This window comes from Bufo bufo, chromosome 5 (genome assembly GCF_905171765.1).
Source record: "Bufo bufo chromosome 5, aBufBuf1.1, whole genome shotgun sequence".
In the NCBI taxonomy this organism is placed as follows: domain Eukaryota; kingdom Metazoa; phylum Chordata; class Amphibia; order Anura; family Bufonidae; genus Bufo; species Bufo bufo.
In genome coordinates, this window is record NC_053393.1 from 375,383,821 (window position 1) to 375,409,920 (window position 26,100).

At 43.3% G+C, this 26,100-nt stretch overlaps 1 protein-coding gene across 1 annotated transcript in view; it reads left to right on the forward strand.

Moving 5' to 3' along the window:
- The window catches only part of LOC121002531 (collagen alpha-1(XXI) chain-like), a 124,024-nt gene that overhangs the window by 86,566 nt on the left and 11,358 nt on the right, over window positions 1–26,100 (forward strand). Inside the window, exons 15-21 of the mRNA XM_040433976.1 lie at window positions 1,636–1,689; window positions 3,274–3,318; window positions 5,501–5,554; window positions 12,769–12,822; window positions 12,914–12,967; window positions 14,097–14,168; window positions 22,513–22,548. Of these exons, the coding sequence (XP_040289910.1) occupies window positions 1,636–1,689; window positions 3,274–3,318; window positions 5,501–5,554; window positions 12,769–12,822; window positions 12,914–12,967; window positions 14,097–14,168; window positions 22,513–22,548 (369 nt within the window). The remainder of the gene's footprint in view (window positions 1–1,635; window positions 1,690–3,273; window positions 3,319–5,500; window positions 5,555–12,768; window positions 12,823–12,913; window positions 12,968–14,096; window positions 14,169–22,512; window positions 22,549–26,100) is intronic.

The window sequence follows — 26,100 nt, forward strand, 5'->3', positions numbered from 1 at the left end:
CTGGGGCACTCAGCCTTAAGCTTATTACGCGCCTCCTTAGAAAGGGGCTGGCGAACACGGGCCTCTAGGTATTTGGCTACATGTGAGGACGGGAGCCACTCCGCCGACCTAGGATGATGGAGTGCATCGGGGTCAAAGAGTGGTTCACCCGCAGGATCCAAAATGGCAGAGGATTCCAGAGGAACCTCAATGGATGCAGTAAGTGGTGCAGCAGATACTGAGGATGGACCCGGCAGGTCCACATCCAAAGGATCCTCCTCCTCCATATCTACAAAGTCCAAAGACTGGTACTGAGCCTACTCATCAGAATCGAGTTCGGAACCCGAACCGCTCTCACGCTGCGCTCTGGCGCATTTCCATTGCCTCGCCTTTTCTGCCTGGCGGGCGTAGGCTCCCTTGCGCTAACGATGCGCGCCATCCTGGGTGGCTATAGCTCCACCAGTCGTATTGGTTCTGGAGGCAGGTAACACATTTTCAGATGGCTGAGACCCCAATGGTTTGGAGGAGGAAGGACCAGCCATAAGGGCTTCAGAAATAGAATTAGAAATAGCCGAGGACATGGATCCCATAGCAGCCTGAATTGCTGCAGCAACCGAGCATTGAAGCGCTAGAGCTTGAGCATCAATAGACATGGCTCCAGGCTCCTTGGCATTAGGAGAAATCTCCATGATCTCAGGGACAGTCTCACCCCCACGCACACTATCCTTTGACATAGTGTCCCTATGAGCCAGCAATACTTATAATAATAATGTCCCTATGAGCCAGCAAAGACTGATAATAATGCACCCTAAGTAAGTATAGGCAATAAGGACTAAGAAAGGCAAATGTGGGGTAAACAACAAGCAGACAAGTCACCGCAGGCAAGGAGTGGGATGCAGGGAAAACTCTGGCAGCTCTGTGAGGCAAACAGCCTAAATCTCACAAATTCCCGCGAGATCTCGCCGAGTGCAGAGCGGGGAGACGCGCAAAACCAGTCGCAGGAGAAGGAGGAAATGGCGGCCGAAATCGCGCGAGATCTCGGCCGCCGAAGATTAGGACGCAATGTGGAGCAGTGGCTGAGAGAGAGAAAAAGGTAAGAAGAAAGCGGAGGCACCAGCGGAATGCACGTAAAGGGGGAGGGGGGGGGGACGGAGATAAAGCGGCGCTTAACAGTGGAAAAAACACACACAGAGGTGACAATAACAGAAAACCTATGGAGAGAAAGATATATAAAATATGCCCCCCAGAACGAAGGGGGGGACACCCCCAAGCACAAAAGGGTAAACCTTCAATAAAACAGAATCGATATATATATAAAACAGAATAAATAACAGTATATCTCTGCCCACAGATATAAGAAGAGCAAAACGGTACTTATCTGTGAGAAGAGCAGCAAAGAAAGAGGAGGAGTTGACAGAGACCAGGACTGTTATGCTGGGCCAGTGGGGAGGGGTTGGTTACCATGGTTACCATTTTGATTGAAATGTTTGTTCTTTGCTGCTATGTTTGAAGTAAAGAAAGAGATAGCAATAGGAGCCTCCGTGTCATGTAATAAAATCGGGGTGGCGTGGGAAACCTGGGATGTTTCCTTCTCTCTGTTGTAAGCACCAACTCCTTTGGAAAACCGGTTTTATAGCCCTTGGTGGTTTTTTGTAGGGAGATAAAGGTCAGCAAGGTCTACCTGGAACAGACGGCCGCCCCGGATTACCGGTAAGAAAGAAGATATATGTTATTTCACTTTAGGTATTATCACAAATAATAATGTATTAAAGGGAATCTGTCAGCTCTAATTCCAAAACACCCCTAAACTAGAGTAGGTGTGTGTTGTGTAAATGATGCTGAGTCTGGTTATGTAATTTTTATCGTCATACTCACTTGCATTCTGACGCAGTGCTCTAACAAACCAGCAGTAAAATGCATTGAGAGGACTCCTCTTTAATTCCTCTCCATTATGTGCATGAGCACAGGAGTCCTCTCAATGCATTTTGATGCTGGTTTGTCAGAACGCAAGTGAGTATCAAGATAAAAATTACATAACTGGACTCAGCGTCACTTATACTATTCGCCTCTTACTCTAGTTTGGGGAGAGTTTCGGAGTTGACAGATTCCCTTTGAAAGAAAGATCTCCCTTTGAACGTCTCTAAATGTTGGGTTGGGCTAAGCTGCTAAGTACTGCTATTTCTTAATATTTTAAGCAACTTTTTCTTGAACAAAAGACATTGATGACATACTGTATCAGTTAGATATACTAGCACATCCAATTGTACACAGTATGACCTGTCACCCATATTTACAGTCTAGTTTTCAGAATTGCTGTACATCCTCATTCAGTTAAAAGAGGTTGTATTGCATTTCCTACAATCCTTTATTCAGAGAGTAAATGATCGCATGTGAGCAAATTAGTTCATGATAATCTTTGCATGAAAATGCTTGTATTGCAGATATCCAATACTTTGTAACACCTTCCCGCAATCTGCCATACGTGTATGGCGCACTGATCGAACAGGCACAGTAATTGTACTTGCTCGATCAGTACCGGGGCCTGATATTACAGATAGCCAGACAACTGCTTTAGGCTAGTTTCACACTTGCGGCAGGACGGATCCGACATGCTGTTTACCATGTCGGATCCGTCCTGTGGCTGTTCGCCGTGCCCCCGCTCCGTCCCTATTGACTATAATGGGGATGGGGGCGGAGCTCCGGCGCAGCACGGCGGTGCACGGAGAAAGCCGCCGGACTAAAAAACCTGACATGCAGTAATTTTAGTCCGGCGGCCTTAAGCCGTGCACCGCCGTGCTGCGCCGGAGCTCCGCCCCCATCCCCATTATAGTCAATGGGGACGGAGCGGCGGCCCGGGGGCACGGCGAAACAGCCGCAGGACGGATCCGACATGGTGAACAGCCTGTCGGATCCGTCCTGCCGCAAGTGTGAAAATACCCTTATCCGCTGGCACCACTGAAAACTCAGATGCCAGTGGATCAACCTATTAGATGCAGCGGTGAGCATCTAAGGTATATACTGAGGGAAGAAGTCCATCAGCTCTCCACAATGCGATCCCGGCATGCCAATGGTTGCCATGGCACCTGAAAGCTTTAGAAAGGCCTCCGGGCCTGCCATGTACAGAAGGCCTCAAGCTGGGTCTCATAGGCAATTGTCAGTGTGAAAGTAGTACTGGGGAGTGTAAGTTTACTGGTTTCAAATACAGTACAACACGCTTCAATGCATAGGACCCCTTCTTCAGGTACACTGAGACATACCATATATTAAAATGAAAACATTTTAATGTCTTTTTAGGGTTTTCGTGGCACTTCTGGTCTTACTGGTCCAATAGGATTAAAGGTAATTTTACATGATTACTACTTCATCTACTTGATTAGCATCTAACTGAGGAAATGGTGTCCAGAAATATGCAAAAGTAAAAAATATATTTGTACAGTAAATGGAAGATAAAAAAAGATTGAGATTCCTCAGTGTCTGATACCTTTTAATAGCTTACTGAAAAGATAATGACACAATCGCAAGCTTTCGAGGCTTCTTGGGCCTCTTCCTCAGGCATCTTTTTTAGAAGACGCCTGAAGAAGAGGCCCAAGTAGCCCAGGAATTAAGCAGCTAGAAAGTTTCTTCCTTTCCTTCATGATCAAAGTGGATGAAAGATAATAAACAGGATATTCACACCCCAGAAAGAAGGTTAAGTGTAACATCACCCATGAAAGCAGGAAACCCAAAAACAAAACTCTATAGTGTACTAAAGGCTGAACCCAGTTCTGATCACATACTAATTGGGTTCAGCAGATTTCACGCCTATCTATCCCAGCATCAGTATTCCCATCTTCAATATTCATGACATATTCATCTCTTTGATCTTCAACTATTAGTGGAAGAGGGATTCCAAGACCCTTGTTCTGCAACTCACGCCAGCTTTTCGCTGCTTACTCAAATCTTTCCATAACTATTTTCAGCTTCAGTAGTAAGGGGAACCTCTCTAGGGGAAAGCGGGTTGCGTGGACTGGCAAACATGGTTAAAGGCAACCCTGTGTGCTCCATATTCTGTGGATGTGCTTCAAATGTTTAAGATGAGGATATCCATAGAACAAAGACTACGTGCTGGGCATGGTACATTGGGTGCAGTATTAGTATTTTGGTTTGCAAGCAACTGGATTTAGTGAAAAGGGAGTCTGTCACCTACTCTGAGTGTTTTAGACCGCTCAGATAACTTTATAGAACCTTTTCCCCCTATTAAAATAGTACCTCTCTTGTGTCTTTCCCACGTAGAGATTCTGAAAAAAGTACTTTATGAAGTTATGCAAATTATCTGTTGCAAGTTGCAAGAGTTACGGCTGGAAGTGCCCAGGCCCCTCAGCTATGTGCCCAAATAACTCTCCCCTTGCAGTCATCTGGCCCATCCTCTTCTCCTACCTAGTCCTCCTCCTCTGGCTTGGATATCTCACATGAGTGCCGGGCACTGCCAGGCCCAATCATCTTAACAGTGCGCATGCATAGGCCCGGCGGTGACTAGCGCTCATGCGAGATATCCAAGACAAAGGAGGAGGACTAAGCAGTTATCTGGGCACATAGCTGAGGGGCCTTGGCACTTGCAACCGTGACTCCGCCCCTGGGAACTTGTAACAGCTAATTTGCTAACTTTATAAAGTACTTTTTTCAGGATCTCAGGGACAGACACAATAGAGGTACTATTTTAATAGAGGCAAACGTTCTATAACGCGATCTGAGCTGTCTAAAACACTCAGAGTAGGTGATATTCCCTTTAAGGGTAGCCTGGTCTGGTAAATAATCTATTTAAAAGACCTCATTAGGGCATACTAAACTAATGATGGGGAATTTCTGGAAAACTTTGTATTAGGCCTCTTGCACACGACCGTATGGCTTTTTCAGTATTTTGCAGCCTGCAAAAAAACGGATCCACAAAAAATACGGATGACGTCCGTGTGCATTCCGATTTTTGCGGAACGGAACAGCTGGCCCCTGATAGAACAGTACTATCCTTGTCCGTTATGCGAACAATAATAGGACATGTTCTATCTTTGAACGGAAATGCGGAAACGGAAGGCATACGGAGTACCTTCCGTTTTTTTTGCGGATCCATTGAAATTAATGGTTTCGTATACGGTCTGTATACGGAACACAAAAAAACGGAACGTAAACGAAAAAAAAAAAACGTTCGTGTGCAAGAGGCCTTAGCCTGAATCTGGTAGACTGTGGACAGTCATTGAAACTGATGTCTATCAAAAATTTGCATTGAAAGAATTTAATGATTATTTAATTATGGATTGACAAATATTAACAAATATTAGCAAGACTTTCTGTAATAACCTTATAAATGGGAATGTCACAGTTTGAACAGGGGTGGGTAAAGTAGGAGAATTTATAGCAAAGGGAAAGCAATTGTTTTCTTAGCAGAAAGTTACTATTTGGGTCACATACATTGAGGTATACGAAATACATATGAGATACATTTTAATTACATTTATTACTAATCAAAAGCTCAAACTTATTTTTGCAGGGAGAAAGAGGAATGACAGGACCAAAAGGTGCCATTGGACCTCTGGGCATTAAGGTAATTGCTATACATGAATAGAAATCTTTATGAAATAAAACTTATTAACAATTTTTGATGCACATTAATGTGATGTGAAATATTCACACAAGTGAATTTCAAAACTTGTGTTTATCTGGACCTTAAAGGGGTTGTGAAGAATGGGGGTGGGGGGTTAGAAAACCTCCCCTATTTGGCCGGACCTGTAAAGGGTTACTTACCTGCTTCCCGGTGCCAGTTCCTCACTTCTTCTTCTGACATCACTGCAGCCAAATCACTGGTTGCAGCAGATACTGGCTCCCCTTGAGTCATGTGACCATTTGTCATAACTTAAGGGGAGCCAGTCACCGCTGCAGCCAGTCTGTGGCAATGTCAAACCAGATGTTTGAGGAAAAGGAGTGGGGAGCCGGCACAGGAAACCGGTAAGTCATCTTTCCTTTACAGGTTCAGCCGTGAGGGGGCATTTACCAACCCAAACCCCTCAATTCTTGCACGATCCCTTTAAAAGGGTCACCTGACAGAAAAAGGAGCAGTGGATTATACTAATCTCTTCAGTCCTTTGCCAATCCAGCGCAAGTGTTGTTCCCTGCAGTGATACCATTAAATATAGCTCAATACCACTGCAGCCATTAAATGACTGCAGTGGTCATATGCCGTACAGAAAATCATCATTTGTAGTCTGTAAGCAAAGGCCACTGGGGGAACAGCTAAAGCATCATCGGGGGATTGAACGGGTGAGTACTGTTTTTTTTTGTTATTTTAGAACATGTGGTGCTCCTCTATTTTTAGACTGTCAGACATCCCCTTTAAGAAAAGACAGGAAGACAGAAAAGGCTAGTTGTAATGATCTATAGTATACCGTATTTATAGTACGTACTGTAAATCACACTTGCTGTGGCTTTTCAAAGGAAGTTTGTTACATATGAAACCAGCTAATGAATCACAGTATAGTTGAGTCTGAGCTTTAAGCGACTAGCCTGTACTGCCACCAAGTGGTAAAGTTAATCTACCAGCAAATTTGCATTGATATCAACAAAAGGGTTATATATAATTTAGTACAAAATGTTGTGTGGTATGTTCACAATATCTATTTTTAGGTATTTATTATTAAGTACAACTATTTTTACCCTGCCACTATATAGGGGAACCTTAGTAAATCAGTCGTATAAACATTTGGAAGTCAAATTAACTGTGCATTTTGGTCTACAAAATTCTAGTTATCTGTAGATGACATATAAAAGGTATAGAAAACTGTGCATAAAGGTACACTTAAAGGGAAGCTGTCATCAACTTTATGCTGACCTCACTGACGGCAGCATAAATTAGTGACAGAAATGCTGATATCAGCGGTGTGTCACTCATGAGCTAAAAGTAAGTGGTTGCCGATAACTGGCATCATAACCATTGCAGCCCAGGCCTTGAAAAGAGTCAAATCTACCTGAGAAGAGTCATGGTTATTCGTAACCTCCTGCGATCCTCACCCATCTGCTGATGATTGGCAGTTCTCTCCTAGAGAAAGGGAGAAAACTAGGTAGAAGACTGTCAGTCATCAGCAGGTGGGCAGGAGAGCAGGAATTCATGAATAACCAGGACTCTTCTCAGGTGGCCGGGACTCTTTTCCAGGCCCAGTCTGCAATGATTGTGATGTTGGTTCTCTGAAAAAAAAGGGGGCTAGTCAGCACCTCCCAGTGCGCAGGTGCACGCTGCCATGGCAAAGACCTAGAGGGAAAAAAGACAATACAGCAGCACCCTGCAAATCAGATAAAGTACAATAATGCAAAAAATTTGCGGCGTGCTGCTGCATTGTCTTTTTTTTTCTCCGTTGGTTCTCGGCAACCACTTAATTTTAACTTATAAATGACAGACCGCTGAAATCAACTCACCTGTCACTACTTTATGCTGCCTTTAGTATGGGCAGCATAAAGGTGATGACAGGTTCCCTTTAAAGGGGTATTCCGGTTTTAATGAACATATTTCTTTATTTAGGGAATAGGAGGTTGAACAATTTTCTAATATACATCTATTTAAAATTTTGCTTGCAGATCTATATTATATCCATACAGTACCTTCTCCGTAAAGAGAAAATAAATGGTACGGCCCATTTTAGTTCTATGAAATGCATCCATAGGACTAAACATAGCGTCAGTCATGTGAGCCATCATGTGACTCTAACAAGTGTCATGTGACCTGGCTAACAAGTAACTACCCAAGTATCTAACAGGTGAATAGTAGTGTACTGAGGAGCAGAACTTAACAGTATATACAGTGGGCTTGTGAATAAGTGGAGTTTAAAGAACCGGAGTGCTGGTGCTGAGTGTGATTTTGTGGGAGTGATTGCAAATATTTGCATATAGTTTATAGCAAAGGTCCTTGTGAGTTAAGGGCATAGCAAGAGAACAGAGCGGCGCCCAGGGATAATAGTAAGTGCAGTGAGCTCCCTGGGCGCCGCTGTACAGATCATGATACTTAGTTCACAATGTTTGGACCGATGAAAGGTCCTCTTTAAGGGGAGTGGTTTGTGCTCCCAGGTTATATTAATTACACTGCTGGACTCTTCTTAATAAGTGGAGTTTAAAGAACCGGAGATTAAGACAAGGAGCAAGAAACTAAGGTTTAATAGATTTTCCTTGTGTATTGTTGGCTTAATTCTAGCAAGTCCTCCAACTACAGCTAACTCATATTTATTGTTTTCCTTCTTTACTGTTCATCCCCATTTAAATATGTGCTCCATTGACAATGCTGCTAAGTGTGTGTCCTGTGAAATGTATGCGTGCTTTGAAGAGCATTTCGAGGGTAAATACATTTGCACTAGATGCAATCATGTTGCATATTTGGAAGCCCAGATCTTGGATCTAAATAAGCAGCTTGAAATACTTAGGGGCTAGAGATGAGCGAATTTCTACTTATAAAATGAGTTCATACTTCGTTTGTTGGTAAAAAGTGAATTGCGTTATGGATTTCGTTACCCCGGACCATAGCACAATTCTATGACGGAATGCATAACGAAATGCCTTTAGAGGCTTTCCGTTTTTCGTTTCGTCATAATAAAAGTCTATGGGCTGCAAAATGGATCCGTACCGTTTCCGTTATGCAGGGGAGGATGGTGAGGATGTGGAAACCATATGGGTGAAATTTTAAAGGGATATAAACACTGAAAAAATTATACTTGGTGTAATCTATAGACCCCCTAACATCACAGAGGAGATAGAAACGCAACTGTATAACCAAATAGAGCGGGCGGCACAGGCTGGTACAGTGGTCATAATGGGAGATTTTAACTTCCCAGACATTGGCTGAGGTCATAGTTCTGCCTCAACCACAAAGGGGAGAAGATTCTTCAACTTGCTGCAGGACAACTTTATGGGCCAGTTTGTAGAAGCTCCCACTAGAGGCAATGCTCTGTTGGATCTGGTCATTTCTAATGATGCAGAGCTTGTTGGAAATGTTACTGTTCGAGAAACACTAGGTAATAGTGACCACAATTATATTCCTCCTAAACTATAAGAAGCAAACTCTCTACTCATTTCCCTGGGTTGAGGGCAGCATTTCAGGGCATAGATTGGTAGCAACTACTGTCAATAATACTGACGATAAATGGGAGAGCTTTAAATCCACATTGAGTAATTGCACTCATATTCCTTTAGGTAACAAGTATAAACGGCTAAATTAAACCCCCCATGGCTTACAGCTACTGTAAAAAGGGCAATAAAAGACAAAAAAGGGCATTTAAAAAATACAAATCTGAGGGGTCAGCTGTAGCGTTTGAAGTTTACAAAGGGCTTCATAAAATCTGTAAACAGGAGATAACATTAGCAAAAATTCTAAATGAACAGCAGATGGCAAAAGAGAGCAAAACAAATCCCAAAAAATTCTTTAAATATATAAATGCAATCAATGGTAAAGGGGGGTAGTCACTGAAGATAAGGAAAAGGGAGAGTTACTAAATGGGTTTTTAGCTCTGTATATACAAAAGAAGAGAAAGGAGCTGATATATGTGGTGCTGGGGCTGTTAGTACATCCAGTGATATACTCAATTGGCTAACTGTAGATATGGTCCAAGATAAGTTAAATAAGGTAAATGTCAACTAGGCTCCAGGTCCAGATGGATTACACCCAAGAGTACTTAAAGAGCTCCGTTCAGTCATTGCTGTGCCCCTGTTTATCATGTTTAAAGATTCTCTAGGTACTGGCACAGTGCCAAGTGATTGGCACAAGGCAAATGTGGTGCCCATATTCAAAAAAGGATCTAGGTCCTCCACAGGTAATTACAGACCTATAGGCTTGGAAAGTATAGTCTGTAATTGGATTGAAAACTAGCTGAAGCACCGTGTCCAGAGAGTTGTGATCAACGATTCCTATTCAGAATGGTCCCGGGTTATAAGTGGTGTACCCTAAGGTCCTCTATTATTTAATTTATTTATTAATGATATTGAGGATGGATTAATAGCACCATTTCTATTTTTGCAGATGACACTAAGCTTTGTAGTACTGTACAGTCTATGGAAGATGTCCATAAAATACAAGCTGACTTGGACACTCTGAGTAATTGGGCATCAACTTTGCAAATGGGGTTCAATGTGGATAAATGTAAAGTTATGCATTTTGGTAGTAATAATCTCTGTGCTTCATATGTCCTAGGGGATGTAACACTGAGGGAGTCACTTGTAGAGAAGGATTTGGGTGTCCTTGGAGATCATAGATTAAATAACAGCATACAATCAGCTGCTTCTAAGGCCACCAGGATATTGTCATGTATTAAACGAGGCATGGACTCGCGGGGTAGGGATGTAATACTACCACTTTACAAAGCATTGGTGCGGCCTCATCTGGAATATACAGTTCAGTTCTGGGCACCAGTGCATAGAAAGGACGCACTGCAGCTGGAAAAAGTACAGAGGAGAGCAACTAAACTGATAAAGGGCATGGAGGGTCTTAATTATGAAGAAAGATTAAAATAATTGAATTTATTTAGTCTTGAGAAGAGACGTCTAAGGGGGGACATGATTAGCCTATACAATATATAAATGGGCCATACAAAAAATACGGTGAAAAACTGTTCCATGAATAATGCCCTCAAAAGACAAGGGGGGCACTGCCTCCGACTGGAGAAGAAAAAGTTCAGTCTCCGGAAGCGTCCAAGCTTCTTTACTGTAAGAACTGTGAATCTTTGGAATAGACTTCCTCAGGACGTGGTCATAGCAGGAACAGTAGACAGTTTTAAAAAGGGTTTAGATGAATTCTTAAAAGTAAACAACATTAATGCTTATATAAATGTGTAGAAATCTGAGTCTCATTTCCTTCCGGGATTCACATCCCCACCTATCCCTTGGTTGAACTTGATGGACTTACCGTATTTTTCGCCCTATAAGATGCACTTTCCCCCCCCCAAAATGGGGGGGGGGGGAGTTAGTGCGTCTTATGGGGTGATAGGGAAAATAAAAATGTCTGGCGCTTTGCTTATTACGGTACCTTGCTGCCGCTGCAGTGAAAGAGCCAGGCGCGCTGCGGGTGCTGGAGGGAAAGGGCCAAGCACGCTGCTGTGCTGGGAGGCAGGGACCCGGCGCAGCTACATGTGGTGGGATGCAGAGGCTGGTAGCCTCTGTGGGAGTTCTGTAATAGGGGCCGGCCAGCTGCAGCAAGTGCTGGGTGGTAGGGACCGGCCAGCCCGAAATTACAATGTTATTGTGGAGGAGGACAGTTGATGGGAGTGCGGGAGCAGGCAGATGAGGGGCGGAGCAGACTTCCCTGTCACACATCCCTGCTCCGCCTCTCAGTCTTGACACGTGCCTGCTCCTGGCTACCTGCACTGTGACTGCTGTGAGAAATGTGTCCTGCGTGCTGTGCCCTGCATGCTGTTCCCTGCCAGAAAGTGATCTAAAAGGTACCCCTAATGACCCCACTCCTAATAAAGTGACCCCACTCCTAATAAAGTGACCCCACTAATAAAGTAACCCTCCCTAATAAAGTGACTAGAGATGAGCGAATTTCATATTTAGAAATTTGCTCACGCTTCGTTTGGTGGTAAAACAGAATTGTGTTATGGATTCTGTTACCACGGACCATAACACAATTCTATGATGGAATGCATAACGGAATGGCTTTAGAGGCATTCCGTTATTCATTTTGTCATAATAGAAGTCTATGGACTTCATAACGGATACGTCCCGTTTCCGTTATGCAGGGGAGTAAAAATTTATTTTTCCTATTTTCACCCTCTAAAACCTAGGTGCGTCTTATGGGCAGGTGTGTCTTATATGGCGAAAAATACTGTATGTCTTTTTTTTAACCGTATTAACTATGTAACTATGTAACTGCCAGCAGGAGTATCTCATCATGTCTCTCAGTGTCTTAGAAACAGATCTGCTGTGTTTGTTTTTTCTTTTTTTTACACCAAATTTGTATGACATCACCTAGACACAGGTAGCCATTTTACAACATCACCTAGAGACATGTTTGTGGGAAGAGTTGAATTTTTCAATTGCACTATTTTGGAGTACATATAAATTAAATTATTTGCTTTTAAACAAAGTTAAACTAGCACCTCCAAATAAGATAAAATAAATGTACAAATGCATATGCTACCATGATTGACATGCAAACATACAAGACTCATGCAAACATTGTATACATAAATTTTCTTGAATTGTAGTGCTGTACATGGAAATTGTAGGCTTTTTGTGCATTTTTGATCAAAATTGGGTGGGGGCAGCATACACTAATTGCAAGGTGACCTCTTTTGAGAACCTACACTTACCTGTGTGTCTTGTGGCCCCTTCAAACAGCTGATCATTGAAGGTACCAATTGCAGGATTTTATATTGATGACTTATACTGAGGACAGGTCATCATCAATATCATAAAAACTGGACAACCCCTTTCATTCAAAAGGACTGTGGTTTCCACTGCTCTTTGATGCCTAGAATAGTGAAGTAAGTTGTAGTATTCTATGGGGGAGATTTTTCAAATTGGTTTAAAGGAAAACTGGCTTAGTTGCCTGAAGTAGCCAATCAGATTCCAAAGGAGCTTTGAAAAATGAAAGGTGGAATCTGATTGGTTGCTATGGGCAACTAACCCCGTTTTTCTTTATACGAATTTTGATAAATCTGACCCATTATGTGATACAAGAACTGTAATCTTGACTGACCTTCCTCCTCCGTGGAGGTCACAACCATTACCAGACCATCATCACATCATTGTGTTTTTCATTTCTCATGATTTTGTTTTTATTTATTGCAGGGTGAAAACGGGGCACCTGGACTTCCAGGAGCAGAAGGGCCAGAAGGGACAAAAGTAAAATGCTGCATTTTTTAAATGCATTTTCTTTTGATCTTTGTGGTAGACATTTTTTTTCTTTTTAAACAATTACTTTTATGTATGACAGGGTATCCAAGGTGATAATGGGCCTCCAGGGCTACCAGGCATCCCTGGAATAAAAGTAAGTGCACAGTTATGGTTGTCTCCATGAGAACTTCCTCCATTGGAATGTATAATTATTATTGGCCCCAAATATATGTTAATCACCCTGATTTTACGAGCAGTGTTTAACTATTTTTCGAGTTTGTGCAAGGATTTATTTATGAAAACCTTATACAGTAAAAACTAGGAATGTCCCGATACCATTTTTTTAAGACCGAGTATGAGTACCGATACTTTTATTTAAGTACTCACCGATACCAATTACCGATACCAATTATTGTGTGGTAATTTTTTTACAGCAAATTTCTATTTAATTTAGTCATAGGGGAGATTTATCAAACCTTGTACAAAGAAACAGCAGCGCATTTGATGATAGCAATGAAAAAAATTTAAGCTGGAATTTGGTTGCTATGGACAACTTCTTTACTTTTCCTTTGTACAAGGGTTAATAAATTAATAAATGGGCATATATTTATAAGGAGGGGAATGGTCATATGAAGGGAGGAAATGGGCATATAACAGTGTTTCCCAAACAGCGTGCCTCCAGCTGTTGCAAAACTACAACTCCCAGCATGCCCGGACAGCCAAAGGCTGTCCGGGCATGCTGGGAGGTGTAGCTTTGCAACAGCTGGAGGCACACTGGTTGGGAATCACTATTATATGCCCATTACCCCCCACCTTATTTTATATTCACTGTTTGAATATGAAATGGAGAGAAATTAACTGAATTTCTCCTCCATATCATGCACCATACCCACCTGGTCTGCTGTAATCCTTCCCATGCGGATGCACCAGAGTACTGGGAGGAAGTTGCTTCAACTCCCGGTGCTAGGCAATCGCATGGAACTTGGGAGCTGCCGCACAGAAGTCCCGCCCCCAACGGCGATCAGCTGGGACACGCTGCCATCCCCACGCTGATCGGCTGGGAGCGCCGCCGACACGAGACCCGCCGCCACAGCCGCCGTTCCCACCACTGATCATTTGGGACACGGGACCCACCGTTGCACGGCCATCAGGTATCGGCAGTGGTATCGGCGACATTTGCACGAGTACAAGTTCTCGTGCAAATGTCCGGTATCGATCCCGATATTGATACTGGTATCGGTATTGGGACATCCCTAGTAAAAACCATTGATTTATCTTTGTAGGGTCAAAGAGGTGATCCAGGTTTGCCGGGCTTAGAAGGTTCAATGGGAAGCCAAGGGCCAAAAGGATGTAAGGTAAATTGTAAAATAATTTTATACTTACTAATTTTCATATATACCACAAATGTTAATTAAAATTTTCATTAGTTGCTAATAAAAAAAAAGTCTGCGATTTCTCTGTAGACTAGCCAAGTGTTGCAATGGTGGCCTTTGCCCAACACCGTCCAGCTTTGTGGCTTATCCTGCCTCCCTTTTCCTGGCAGTCAGGACCTGCTTGGCCTCTACTGGCCACCAGCAGCAGGCCCCACTGCCAGAATCCCATATGTCTTCTGCAGGCCACAGTCTGCACTGCTATGAGGCCCTCCTGGCCTGTCCCTAGGGCACGTGCATGCTTTCCGGCTCTTAAAGAGCCAGTGCACGTGCACCCTGAGTCTTCCTGGCCAATGTTTGCATTCCTAAAAATATTTAAGGCACTTTCTCCTAAGGATGGGTACCTGAGTGTTAGGTTTCTAGCTTGCTAGTCCCTAGTGCAGGTATGCTATTCTGTTTGTCTGCCCGTGTACCCACCTCTGCCTGTTTACCATTTCTTACCCTCCACTGCCAGACCTGACCTAAGCCTGTTTATTGTATTGACCCTTTGCTGACTGCCCAGACCAGGATAGGTTATTAATATTAAATTGGTGGGGGTTCAACTTAACGCACCTCCACAGATCAGCTGTTTGAAGGGGCTGTGCCATTAAAGCTTCTTCTCCCATTCAAGTGAACAGGGCGAGCAGTTGTATTTACACTGCATCGCCGCTAAAAGGAAGATGGTGTGCAGTTAAACTTTGAAGAGGACACAGCACTCACCCAATAGCCACGACCAGCTGTTCGGCGAGGGTGGTGGGAGTCAGACCCCCATCAATCTGATATTGATGACCTATCCTGTCCAATAGATGCTGCATAGAAAGAAAAGAGGACAGGACATTTGAATTAACCCTGAGGAACCTCAACACTTCATCCATTGACCTCACCCCTGTAGTGCTTCAAAGCACTAGTGGCTGTCTGTCTGCTGTCTCTAACATCATGTCCTCTCTCTGAAACTAAGGAGGGTAATTTATCAAACTGGTGTAAAGTAGAACTGGCTTAGTTGCAGCAACCAATCAGATTCCACCTTTCATTTTAGACAGCTCCTTTGGAAAGTTAAAGGAGGAATCTGATTGGTTGCTATAGGCAACTCAGCCAGTTCTACTTTACACCAAATGACCCCCTAAATATTTCAAAAACTTCTTGTCTTTTCCCCATGTACTGTATTAACCTACCTAAACCTAATATCTCCATCTCAGTGTGTGTCACTATCATAACACAGAGGCAGCATGTTACACTGATATTTCCTTCAGCCCCTATATTCAATCACTTGCCCCTCATAACACCTACACCTCAAAAACATCTCTAGAATCTGCCACTTTCTTACTGTGGAAGCAACAAAGACTCTAATTGTTGCCCTGTTCCATTCCCATCTGGATTACTGTAACTCATTACTAATTGATATCCCCCTCACTAAATCCCTAATCCTGAATGCAGCAGCCAGGCTCATCTACAGTATTTGTGTAATCGCTACTCCGATGCCTCCACCCTGTGCCAGTAAATTGCACTGGTTGGCCAAACTGTACAGGATACAGTTTGAACTGCTAACTCTTACCCAAAAAGCACTCCACAGTGCTGCACCCCCCTACTTGCTCTCCCTTATCTCTGTCTACCACTCTACCCATACGCTACGCTCCACAAATGCTCTACGACTAACATCCACCATAATTCTAACTTTTCATTTTCATGATCAAACACTTTCCACCACACCCCATACACTCAAAAGCACTACAAATATCGGCTGGTGGCTGGCTCACACAGCTTTATATCTACTCCCCTATTTTTGTTAAAGGGAAGCTGTCACCATGATTTTGCGCATAGAGCTGGGGACATGGGCTGCTAGATGGCCACTAGCACATCTGCAGTACCCAGGTCCCAAAGCTCTCCGCGCTTTTATTGTGTTAAAAAACAGTTTTGAGTGATATGCAAATTACGTGATATGAGTCCTGTAGCCGGATGAGGAGTCAAGCGTCAAGGAGCCCAGCACCGCCCCGCGTCCTCCGATTCTCCTCCTTGCCGGCTGACGTCACAGAGCTGGAGCGCCGAAATCTCGCGATGTGCGAGCTAGCGCATGCGTAGTTCGTTCCCTGTGCTGATGCCAGCACAGGGAATGAACATGATGCCGACACTGCGCATGCGCTAGCTCGCGCATCGCGAGATTTCGGCGCTCCAGCTCTGTGACGTCAGCCGGCAAGGAGGAGATTCGGAGGACGCGGGGCGGTGCTGGGCTCCTTGACGCTTGACTCCTCATCCGGCTACAGGACTCATATCACGTAATTTGCATATCACTCAAAACTGTTTTTTAACACAATAAAAGCACGGAGAGCTATGGGACCTGGGTACTGCAGATGTGCTAGTGGCCATCTAGCAGCCCATGTCCCCAGCTCTATGCGCAAAATCCTGGTGACAGGTTCCCTTTAAGATGGCTGGATCATTGCATGAAACAAGTACTTTTATTTTTTGTGTCACCCCTATCACCTCATAGATTGAAAGCTCTGTCCTCTTGTTTTAATTTACTGTGATGTAATATAAGATTTTGTTTGTACATGAACCCTCTGATTGTAAAACACTTTGAAATATGTTGGCGCTATATAAATAAAGATTATTATTATTATAACAGCGAGAGGATGAGAAGTATGACCAGCAAATGATACACTGAAAGAGTGGGCAGAAAGTTAGGAAGAAAACCAAGAGAGAAGCAGTGTCCTTGATGCCAATAGAGAAGAGCATATTAAGGAGAGGTTTGTGGTCTACAGTGTCAAATGCTGCAGACAGATCCAGAAGAATCAGTAGAGTAGTTGCCATTCCTTTTTTCTGTCAGAAGATCATTAGACACTTTGGTAACGGCAGTTTCTGAAGAATAGAAAAGTCAGACTGTTACTGGTCAATGAGATAATGAGCAGAGAGGTAACTTATTAGGCTAGAGTAGACCAGACATTCCAGAAATGTTTAGAAATAAAGGGGAGATTAGAGAAAGGTTGGAAGTTAGCAGCACAAGTTGGGTCAAGGAATGTTTTTTTAGTAGTGGGGTTATAACAGAATGTTTAAAAAAGGATGGAAAGAGAGAGAAAGGTTAGCTATTGTAGTAAGGTGACTAATGAGAGTTGGCGAGAGGGACTAGGGGAGGTGGGAGAGTATAGAATCAAAGAACCAGATTTTTGTCCCTATAGGGCCCTCAGGAGATTGTAACAAAAATCCAACTACGGTCACCTGACCAAAAACTCCTTTTAGGGGTCCCATCTATATGTTAAAACTTTAACCTTTATTATTTACTTTTAAAACGAAAATACTTAGAGAAAACAATACTACAAGGTAATTAAAAAATATGTTGCAGTTTCGGGCTAAGTCAGTTACTTTATGTCTTTCCTGGGGCGCCGTCGCTCGCTCTGCACTCTACTTAAGAGGGGGCCAACCTCATGGATACTCTGTGGCCATGTATTACCGCAGGTTGCCTGGTGTGTTTTCAATGGTGAATTGTTTGGTGTCCCTATAGGTTCTAAGTATAGGAGTTTCTATTATAAATAGATATGATGTATTCCTATATCCCTATGCGACAGACATCCATCATTCATTCACACATCTCACACGCTGGGAGATCAGGCAGTTAGCCTCCGAACATTTACACAATATGTATTGAGCTGGACAAAAATTGCGACCCTACTGGTTGTGGATCTTGCCCTATACTGCAACCTGTCTAAAAATTGGAGATTGTCACTACCCCACCCGACATGTTTCACCGCAATGCGGCTTCGTCAGGGGAGTTGGGGTAATAGCCATAAATAAAGATTATTATTATTATTATTATTATAACAGCGAGAGGATGAGGAGAAGTATGACCAGCAAATGATACACTGAAAGAGTAGGCAGAAGGTTAGGAAGAAAACCAGTGTCCTTGATGCCAATAGAGAAGAGCATATTAAGGAGAGGTTTGTGGTCTACAGTGTCAAATGTTGCAGACAGATCCATAAGAATCAGTAGAGTAGTTGCCAATGGGGAAAAAATAAACGAACCAGCACCTCCACAATAAGTGAATATAAGAACGCAGGTGCACGCTACCTTGGCTAAAACACACTTGGATACGTAGAACTACAGGTAACAGCACTCTGCTAGTCAATTGCGCAAAGATATAAGCAAACACTAAAAGAATAAATGCTTGGGGGTCATACTTACTGCAAATGCAGCTAGAAGCTTTTTGCGAATATAATTGATCAAAAATATTTCGGGCCCATCTACCGGTCGTCAAGGTCGCTTCTAATCAGATGGGTCCTACTCTGACATGCCTCTCCTGGGCTTACAGCCTACAATCTGGGCAAAGTAGTACCAAGCTGCATCCTACACATGCCTCTCCCAGGTTGTGAGCCTGCAGTATGGGCTGGGTAGAATACAGCTGTACAAGCTATCTAATTAAAAGCACATGGTAAATGGGCTGGTGGTGCACGGTTCAATCTCACCACCAGGGGGAGCCACTCCCCTAGTGGCAGTGACAATGGGGAAAAAATAAACGAACCAGCACCTCCACAATAAGTGAATATAAGAACGCAGGTGCACGCTACCTTGGCTAAAACACACTTGGATACGTAGAACTACAGGTAACAGCACTCTGCTAGTCAATTGCGCAAAGATATAAGCAAACACTAAAAGAATAAATGCTTGGGGGTCATACTTACTGCAAATGCAGCTAGAAGCTTTTTGCGAATATAATTGATCAAAAATATTTCGGGCCCATCTACCGGTCGTCAAGGTCGCTTCTAATCAGATGGGTCCTACTCTGACATGCCTCTCCTGGGCATTCCTTTTTTCTGTCAGAAGATCATTACATTTTGGTAATGGCAGTTTCTGAAGAGTAGAAAAGTCAGATTGTTATTGGTCAAGGAGAGAATTAGCAGCAGAGAGGTAACTTATTAGGCTAGAGTAGACCAGACGTTCCAGAAATGTTTAGAAATAAAGGGGAGATTAGAGAAAGGTTGGAAGTTAGCAGCACATGTTGGGTCAAGGAATGTTTTTTTAGTAGTGGGATTATAACAGAATGTTTAAAAAAGGATGGAAAGAGAGAGAAAGGTTAGATATTGTAGTAAGGTAACTAATGAGAGTTGGAGAGAGGAACTGGAGGAGGTGGGAGCGTATAGAATCACTACTGCGGGTAGTTGGTTGAGAAGAGAGGAGGCTAGAGACTTCTTCTGCTATAGTGTCAAATGAGTAGAGAGAACAAGAGGAAGTGTTAGAGGGAGGGGGATCAAAGTTGGTTGGTGACTTTGTGATAAATTCCTGCCAGATGTTATTATTCTTATCTTGGAAGTAAGTGGCCAGATCTTCAGCACAGAAGTCAATGGTGGGCAAACACCGGGGTCTCTTCAATGACGTCAGTTCCTTTGTATTTTGGCGGTCTATTTAAAGTAATGTTTTGTTAATATGTATGTACAGTCTGATGAAGGCATGTTCAGTGTCAAAACGTGTCACTTATGATATGTGACCAATAAATTCAGCATTCAAAAAGCTACCATGGATGAGTGCCGGTCCTTTCTATATTGCTGTTTCCTGGGACGCCAGCCCACGGACACGTGCACCACCACACTATTCCATCGCAGTGCCGACCGGTGAATACTACATAGTGGTGGGCAAACAGTGATTTTGGCTTGTTGGAAAGTGAGAAGCGGAGAGAAGTAAAGTAGGCTTGTTTGGCAAAGTTAAGGGAAGAATTATTGGTTTTATTGGGTTTGTCCCATGAAAAATATTCTACAGTTTTCAAACCAGCACTTGGATCTGAATACTTTTGTAATTTCATGTAATTAAAAATTTTGCATAGCCACTAAGTTATTCAATAAAATGTATCTGTATAGCGCCACCTGCTGTATCTTTTTTTCTTTATTTCTTTGTCTGGCTCACTGAGATGGCCGCACGTGCTCAGTTCATCTTTCAACTGCCTCCTGAGCTGTGATAGGGAGACCATGGACACACCCCCTTAGCTGCAGTAGAAAAGACACTCCCCTTGAACTGTCAGCTTGATATAAATCTAGCAGAGCAATGAATGGAGAGATCTCTGAATGGGGAGATCTATGTGAGGTACAGGGCTGGTTCTAGCTTTGTTAGAAAGAGATTGTCATGCACTATATGATGTCTGATTTTCATATTTTACATTAGTAATGGGATAAACCTAACCCCTTTTAAGCAGTCTGGGAAAGCCGGGTAACAACCTCTGCAGAGATGTAATGGAGGCCACACTTAGTAATTACATTCTGTATACACTATGGGGGTTATTATCCAGAAATATGCCTAATAGGCATATCTCTGGCACAGATTGCAGCTCAACAGTTAGTTGAGCTGCAATCTGTGGCAACCCCGCTCACGCCAGGTCTTAAAAAGGGTGTTGTGGCGTAGGCGGGGAAGGGGGCCAGGCCGGCAGATCCATCTCATTCATCATTTTCAAAAATGGTCTAAATGTAAACCAGCTTTTGCCGTTGGATGTGCCGAAGGATCCACCGCCAGATATAGGTTATTAAGACCAGCGTCTAAAACGCCGGTTTTAATAAATGACCCCCTATATCCCTGACTCATCTCACGTACAGGACTCATCTCAGGTTAATTTACATATGTATCAAATCGTTTTTTTTTTTACACAATAAAAGCACACAGAGCTATGGGGACTGGGTATTGCGGATGTGCTAGCGGCCATCTAGCAACCCATGTCCTCAGCTCTATACACAAAATCCCGGTGACAGGTTCCCTTTAAGTATACATTTTAATGGAGAAAATCTTCAGATGTATGTGATTTTTTCCATAAACATTCAGCACAGCTAGAGCACCACTGAAGGAAGGAAGTCTGTATTAAGAAGGTCAGAGGTTAATGGAAGTTGCTTCATCCAGGGTGGTTTTGAGGGTATGGTTATAATGACTGGCAACCAGTTCGGTATAAGAGAGGGAAGAGATTAGGGCCAGTAATATCTGTAGGGTGATAAGTTGCTGGGGGTTAAAGGCTTGTTGGTTTCTGTATCTGTGAAAGTTAGAAATGTGAGTAAGAGTACATGGGGAATAACCTGAAGTGTGTATTGTGGAGAAAGTAGTATGCCTACTCCTCCAGCATACCTGTTATCAGGTCCAGGGATATGGGAAAGGTGTAGCCCACCATAGGATAGGAAAGAGCAGCAGGACACTGTGTCAGAATGCTACTAACATAGATTTGACAACACATTGTTCATGGTTGTGTTCACCCTCTCTGCTGTACCCCATCTTCTTTCACGGTAGCCCAGTGTTAGAGACCCCAGCAGGAATGTGGAGAAGATTGTACATAGAAGATCAGAGAGCGGAGAGGGGAAAAGCATCTAAGCATTCAGGAATACTACATCACATAGGCTGTACAGTACTATGTCAAAAAGTATATTGGGAGAAGACCACAACCATATGGCAGTCTGCAGTAGCTAAAGGGAGAAATTCAGTACAGGAATTAAGCTGTGCAGATACTTAAATGCTAGCGAACTCAGCAGCATCCTGGACACACAGACTTCATATCCAGCATGTATTGCCAGAAAAGACACACTCAAATGAGAAATGTTTAAACTAGGAGCAGGTTGAAAACTGAATACCTGGTGGTCTCAATGAATGAATGAAGATTTTCGCTCATGGTAACCACTAACTAGTAATATAAAAATCAAAGTGTCCACAGAATTAGTAATAAAAGCTAGAAAAATTGAGATTTTTTTTTTTAAACTCACAATTTTTGCTGTAATATTCAGTTTATTTTGGAGCAAGTTAAAATAATTGCTTAAAGGGGTTCTACACCATTTTCTTACTGATGATCTATACATGAGCATTTGATTGGTGGGGACCGACATCCAGGACCCCCATCGATCAACTGTTTGAGCGCCAATGCTTTTTCGCTGCATCCTGCAAGCCAGTGACATCACAACCCCCGCCGATCAGATGATGATGACCTATCCAAAGGATAGATCATCAGTAAGAAAAAGAGGTAGAACCCTTTTATGCCCTGACTTAAATTGCGAATCCAGTCTACATCTGCAAAAAATTAGACATATGTCATTCTGTGCGGATGTCCATGTGCATCCATTTTTCTATGCATCCATACACTTGACTGAATGAGCGTGGGTTGTAATACTGACAAGAATAGTGCATGCAACCAACAGATGCGTGAATTGAACCACTGACTTTAATAGGTCCATGTGCGGTACATTGATTACAAGGATAGCACAAGAGCATAAAATATGTCCGTCTGAATCAGCCAAAATGTTTAAAATATTTTTGGTATTTTTAAAAAAGAAAAATGTCATTAACTGTCTTGCAGGGTGAGAGCGGAGATGATGGAGTAAAAGGGGATCAGGTAATTTATTTGTAACATCTTACACTATCTAACTGTTTCTGCACACATTAAAGTGCAGATATTAATGCATATAATACATTTATGCTCAACTCAAAGAATTACTTAGTAGCATTTAAAAAAAAATTATTCTTGCTGTGAAATTGATCTTTTTATTTAACAAGTGGAATGTCCTTGGACTGGATTAAAGGGGTATTCCAAGATTTTAATATTGATAGTCTATCTCCAGGATAGGTCATCAATATCAGATTGACGGGGGGCGGGGCAACAATCAGACTTTTCAGATTTTCAGCACCGAAAGTTGCCTCGGTAGCTACACAGGACGGAGCTGACTTCTGTCGCTGAAGCTACTCTGCAACAGCTGATTGGTATAGGTGCAGGGTATTTGACCCCACAGTTTTGATATTGATTGCCTATCCTGTGGATAGAATATTACACCTTTAATTCTTTCCAGACCTCCATTGTACATGTACAAGTCCAGTCTTTAAAGATAGCACACCCGCTTGCGAGCACAGCGGGCGCTATAACCGCTGGGTTTCTGCTGTTTTTCACAGCAGAGGCCCGGGGCTAATGGCTGCATGGACATTTAACCCTTCAGTTGCCGTGGTCATCACGGCATCTGGGAATGCTAAAACTGGGAGCCACACACTTGTCAGCCCAGGCCACCCTTCCTTTGCTGAGATCGGGCAAAGTGGCCCATATTAGTAGTAGGCCTAAGGGCTCATTCACACGAACGTGTGCTGCCCATTGCCGTATTGCTGACCGCATTTGCGGATCCACAATACACGGGAAGCGTTCCGTGTGCATTCCGCCTCACGGATGCTGACCCATTCACTTCAATGGTTTCGCAAATCCGGAGATGGGGAATGGAAGCACGGAACGGAACACTACGGAAGCACTGCGGAGCACTTTCTGGGGTTCCGTGCCTCCGCACCGCAAAAAGATAGAACTTGCTCTATCTTTTTGCGGAACGAACGGATCGCAGACCCATTCAAGTAAATGGGTCTGCGATCCCCATGCAGCTGCCCCACGGACAGTGCTCGTGCATTGTGGACCGCAATTTGCAGTCCACAGCACGGGCTTCACACGGTCGTGTAAACAAGCTCTAAGCCTGTACAAGGCTCACAGACCGAATAGTACACTGCTCAAAAAAATAAAGGGAACACAAAAATAACACATCCTAGATCTGAATTAATTAAATATTCTTCTGGAATACTTTGTTCTTTACATAGTTGAATGTGCTGACAACAAAATCACACAAAAATTAAAAAATGGAAATCAAATTTTTCAACCCATGGAGGTCTGGATTTGGAGTCACACTCAAAATTAAAGTGGAAAAACACAGTACAGGCTGATCCAACTTTGATGTAATGTCCTTAAAACAAGTCAAAATGAAGCTCAGTAGTGTGTGTGGCCTCCACGTGCCTGTATGACCTCCCTACAACGCCTGTGCATGCTCCTGATGAGGTGGCGGACGGTCCCCTGAGGGATCTCCTCCCAGACCTGGACTAAAGCATCTGCCAACTCCTGGACAGTCTGTGGTGCTACGTGACGTTGGTGGATAGAGCGAGACATGATGTCCCAGATGTGCTCAATTGGATTCAGGTCTGGGGAACGGGCGGGCCAGTCCATAGCATCAATGCCTTCATCTTGCAGGAACTGCTGACACACTCCAGCCACATGAGGTCTAGCATTGTCTTGCATTAGGGCCAACCGCATCAGCATATGGTCTCACAAGGGGTCTGAGGATCTCATCTCGGTACCTAATGGCAGTCAGGCTACCTCTGGCGAGCACATGGAGGGCTGTTCGGCCCTCCAAAGAAATGCCACCCCACACCATTACTGACCCAATGCCAAACCGGTCATGCTGGAGGATGTTGCAGGCAGCAGAACGTTCTCCACGGCGTCTCCACACTCTGTCACGTCTGTCACATGTGCTCAGTGTGAACCTGCTTTCATCTGTGAAGAGCACAGGGCGTCAGTGGCGAATTTGCCAATCTTGGTGTTCTCTGGCAAATGCCAAACGTCCTGCACGGTGTTGGGCTGTAAGCACAACCCCCACCTGTGGACGTCAGGCCCTCATATCACCCTCATGGAGTCTGTTTCTGACCGTTTGAGCAGACACATGCACATTTGTGGCCTGCTGGAAGTCATTTTGCAGGGCTCTGGCAGTGCTCCTCCTGTTCCTCCTTGCACAATGGCGGAGGTAGCGGTCCTGCTGCTGGGTTGTTGCCCTCCTACGGCCTCCTCCACGTCTCCTGATGTACTGGCCTGTCTCCTGGTAGCGCCTCCATGCTCTGGACACTACGCTGACAGACACAGCAAACCTTCTAGCCACAGCTCGCATTGATGTGCCATCCTGGATAAGCTGCACTACCTGAGCCACTTGTGTGGGTTGTAGACTCCGTCTCATGCTACCACTAGAGTGAAAGCACCGCCAGCATTCAAAAGTGACCAAAACATCAGCCAGGAAGCATAGGAACTGAGAAGTGGTCTGTGTTCACCACCTGCAGAACCACTTCTTTATTGGGGGTGTCTTGCTAATTGCCTATAATTTCCACCTGTTGTCTATCCCATTTTCACAACAGCATGTGAAATTGATTGTCACTCAGTGTTGCTTCCTAAGTGGACAGTTTGATTTCACAGAAGTGTGATTGACTTGGAGTTACATTGTGTTGTTTAAGTTTTCCCTTTATTTTTTTGAGCAGTGTAGTATATTCCAATGTAGGTCTGCAGGTGGCATAATCTGTAATGCATACATATGCATGCATAGATTTACAGTATTACAGGCACCGAGGGTGACTTAAAAAAAGTTTATAATTTTTTTTAAATATTAAAAATATTAAAAATCAAATCACCCCCCCCTTTTCCTAGAATAATAATAAACTAAAAAAATAAAAGAAATAAAACACCATGGACATCGCCACATCTGAAAATGCCCATATTATTAAAAAATTTAAATATTTATCCCATACGGCGAACAGCGTAACGGAAAAAAGTCAAAGTGGCCAATTTATCTTTTTTGGGCAATTCATCTACCAAAATTTAATAAAAAGCGATCAAAAAGCTGTACACACTCCAAAATGATATCAATAAAAACTATAGATCATCCTGCAAAAAATCAGCCCCCCCCATACAGCTCCATAAACATAACTATACGTTAAGGGGGGTCAGAATATGGCGATGAAAATATAAAATTAATTTTTTGCCAAAGTTTTTTTTTCAGTATTAAAACACAAGAAAAACTATCTAAGGGCTCATGCACACGACCGTATGTATTCTGCGGTCCGCTAAAAATACGGATGACATCCGTCTGCATTCCGTATTTTGCGGAACGGAACAGCTGGCCCTTCATAGAACAGTACTATTCTTGTCCGTAATGTGGACAATAATAGGACATGTTCTATTTTTTTGCGGGACGGAAATACGGACATGCGGAAACGGAATGCACACGGAGTAACTTCCGTTTTTTTTGCGGACCCATTGAAGTGAATGGTTCCGCATACAGTCTGCAAAAAAAACGGAACGGACATGGAAAGAAAATACGTTTGTGTG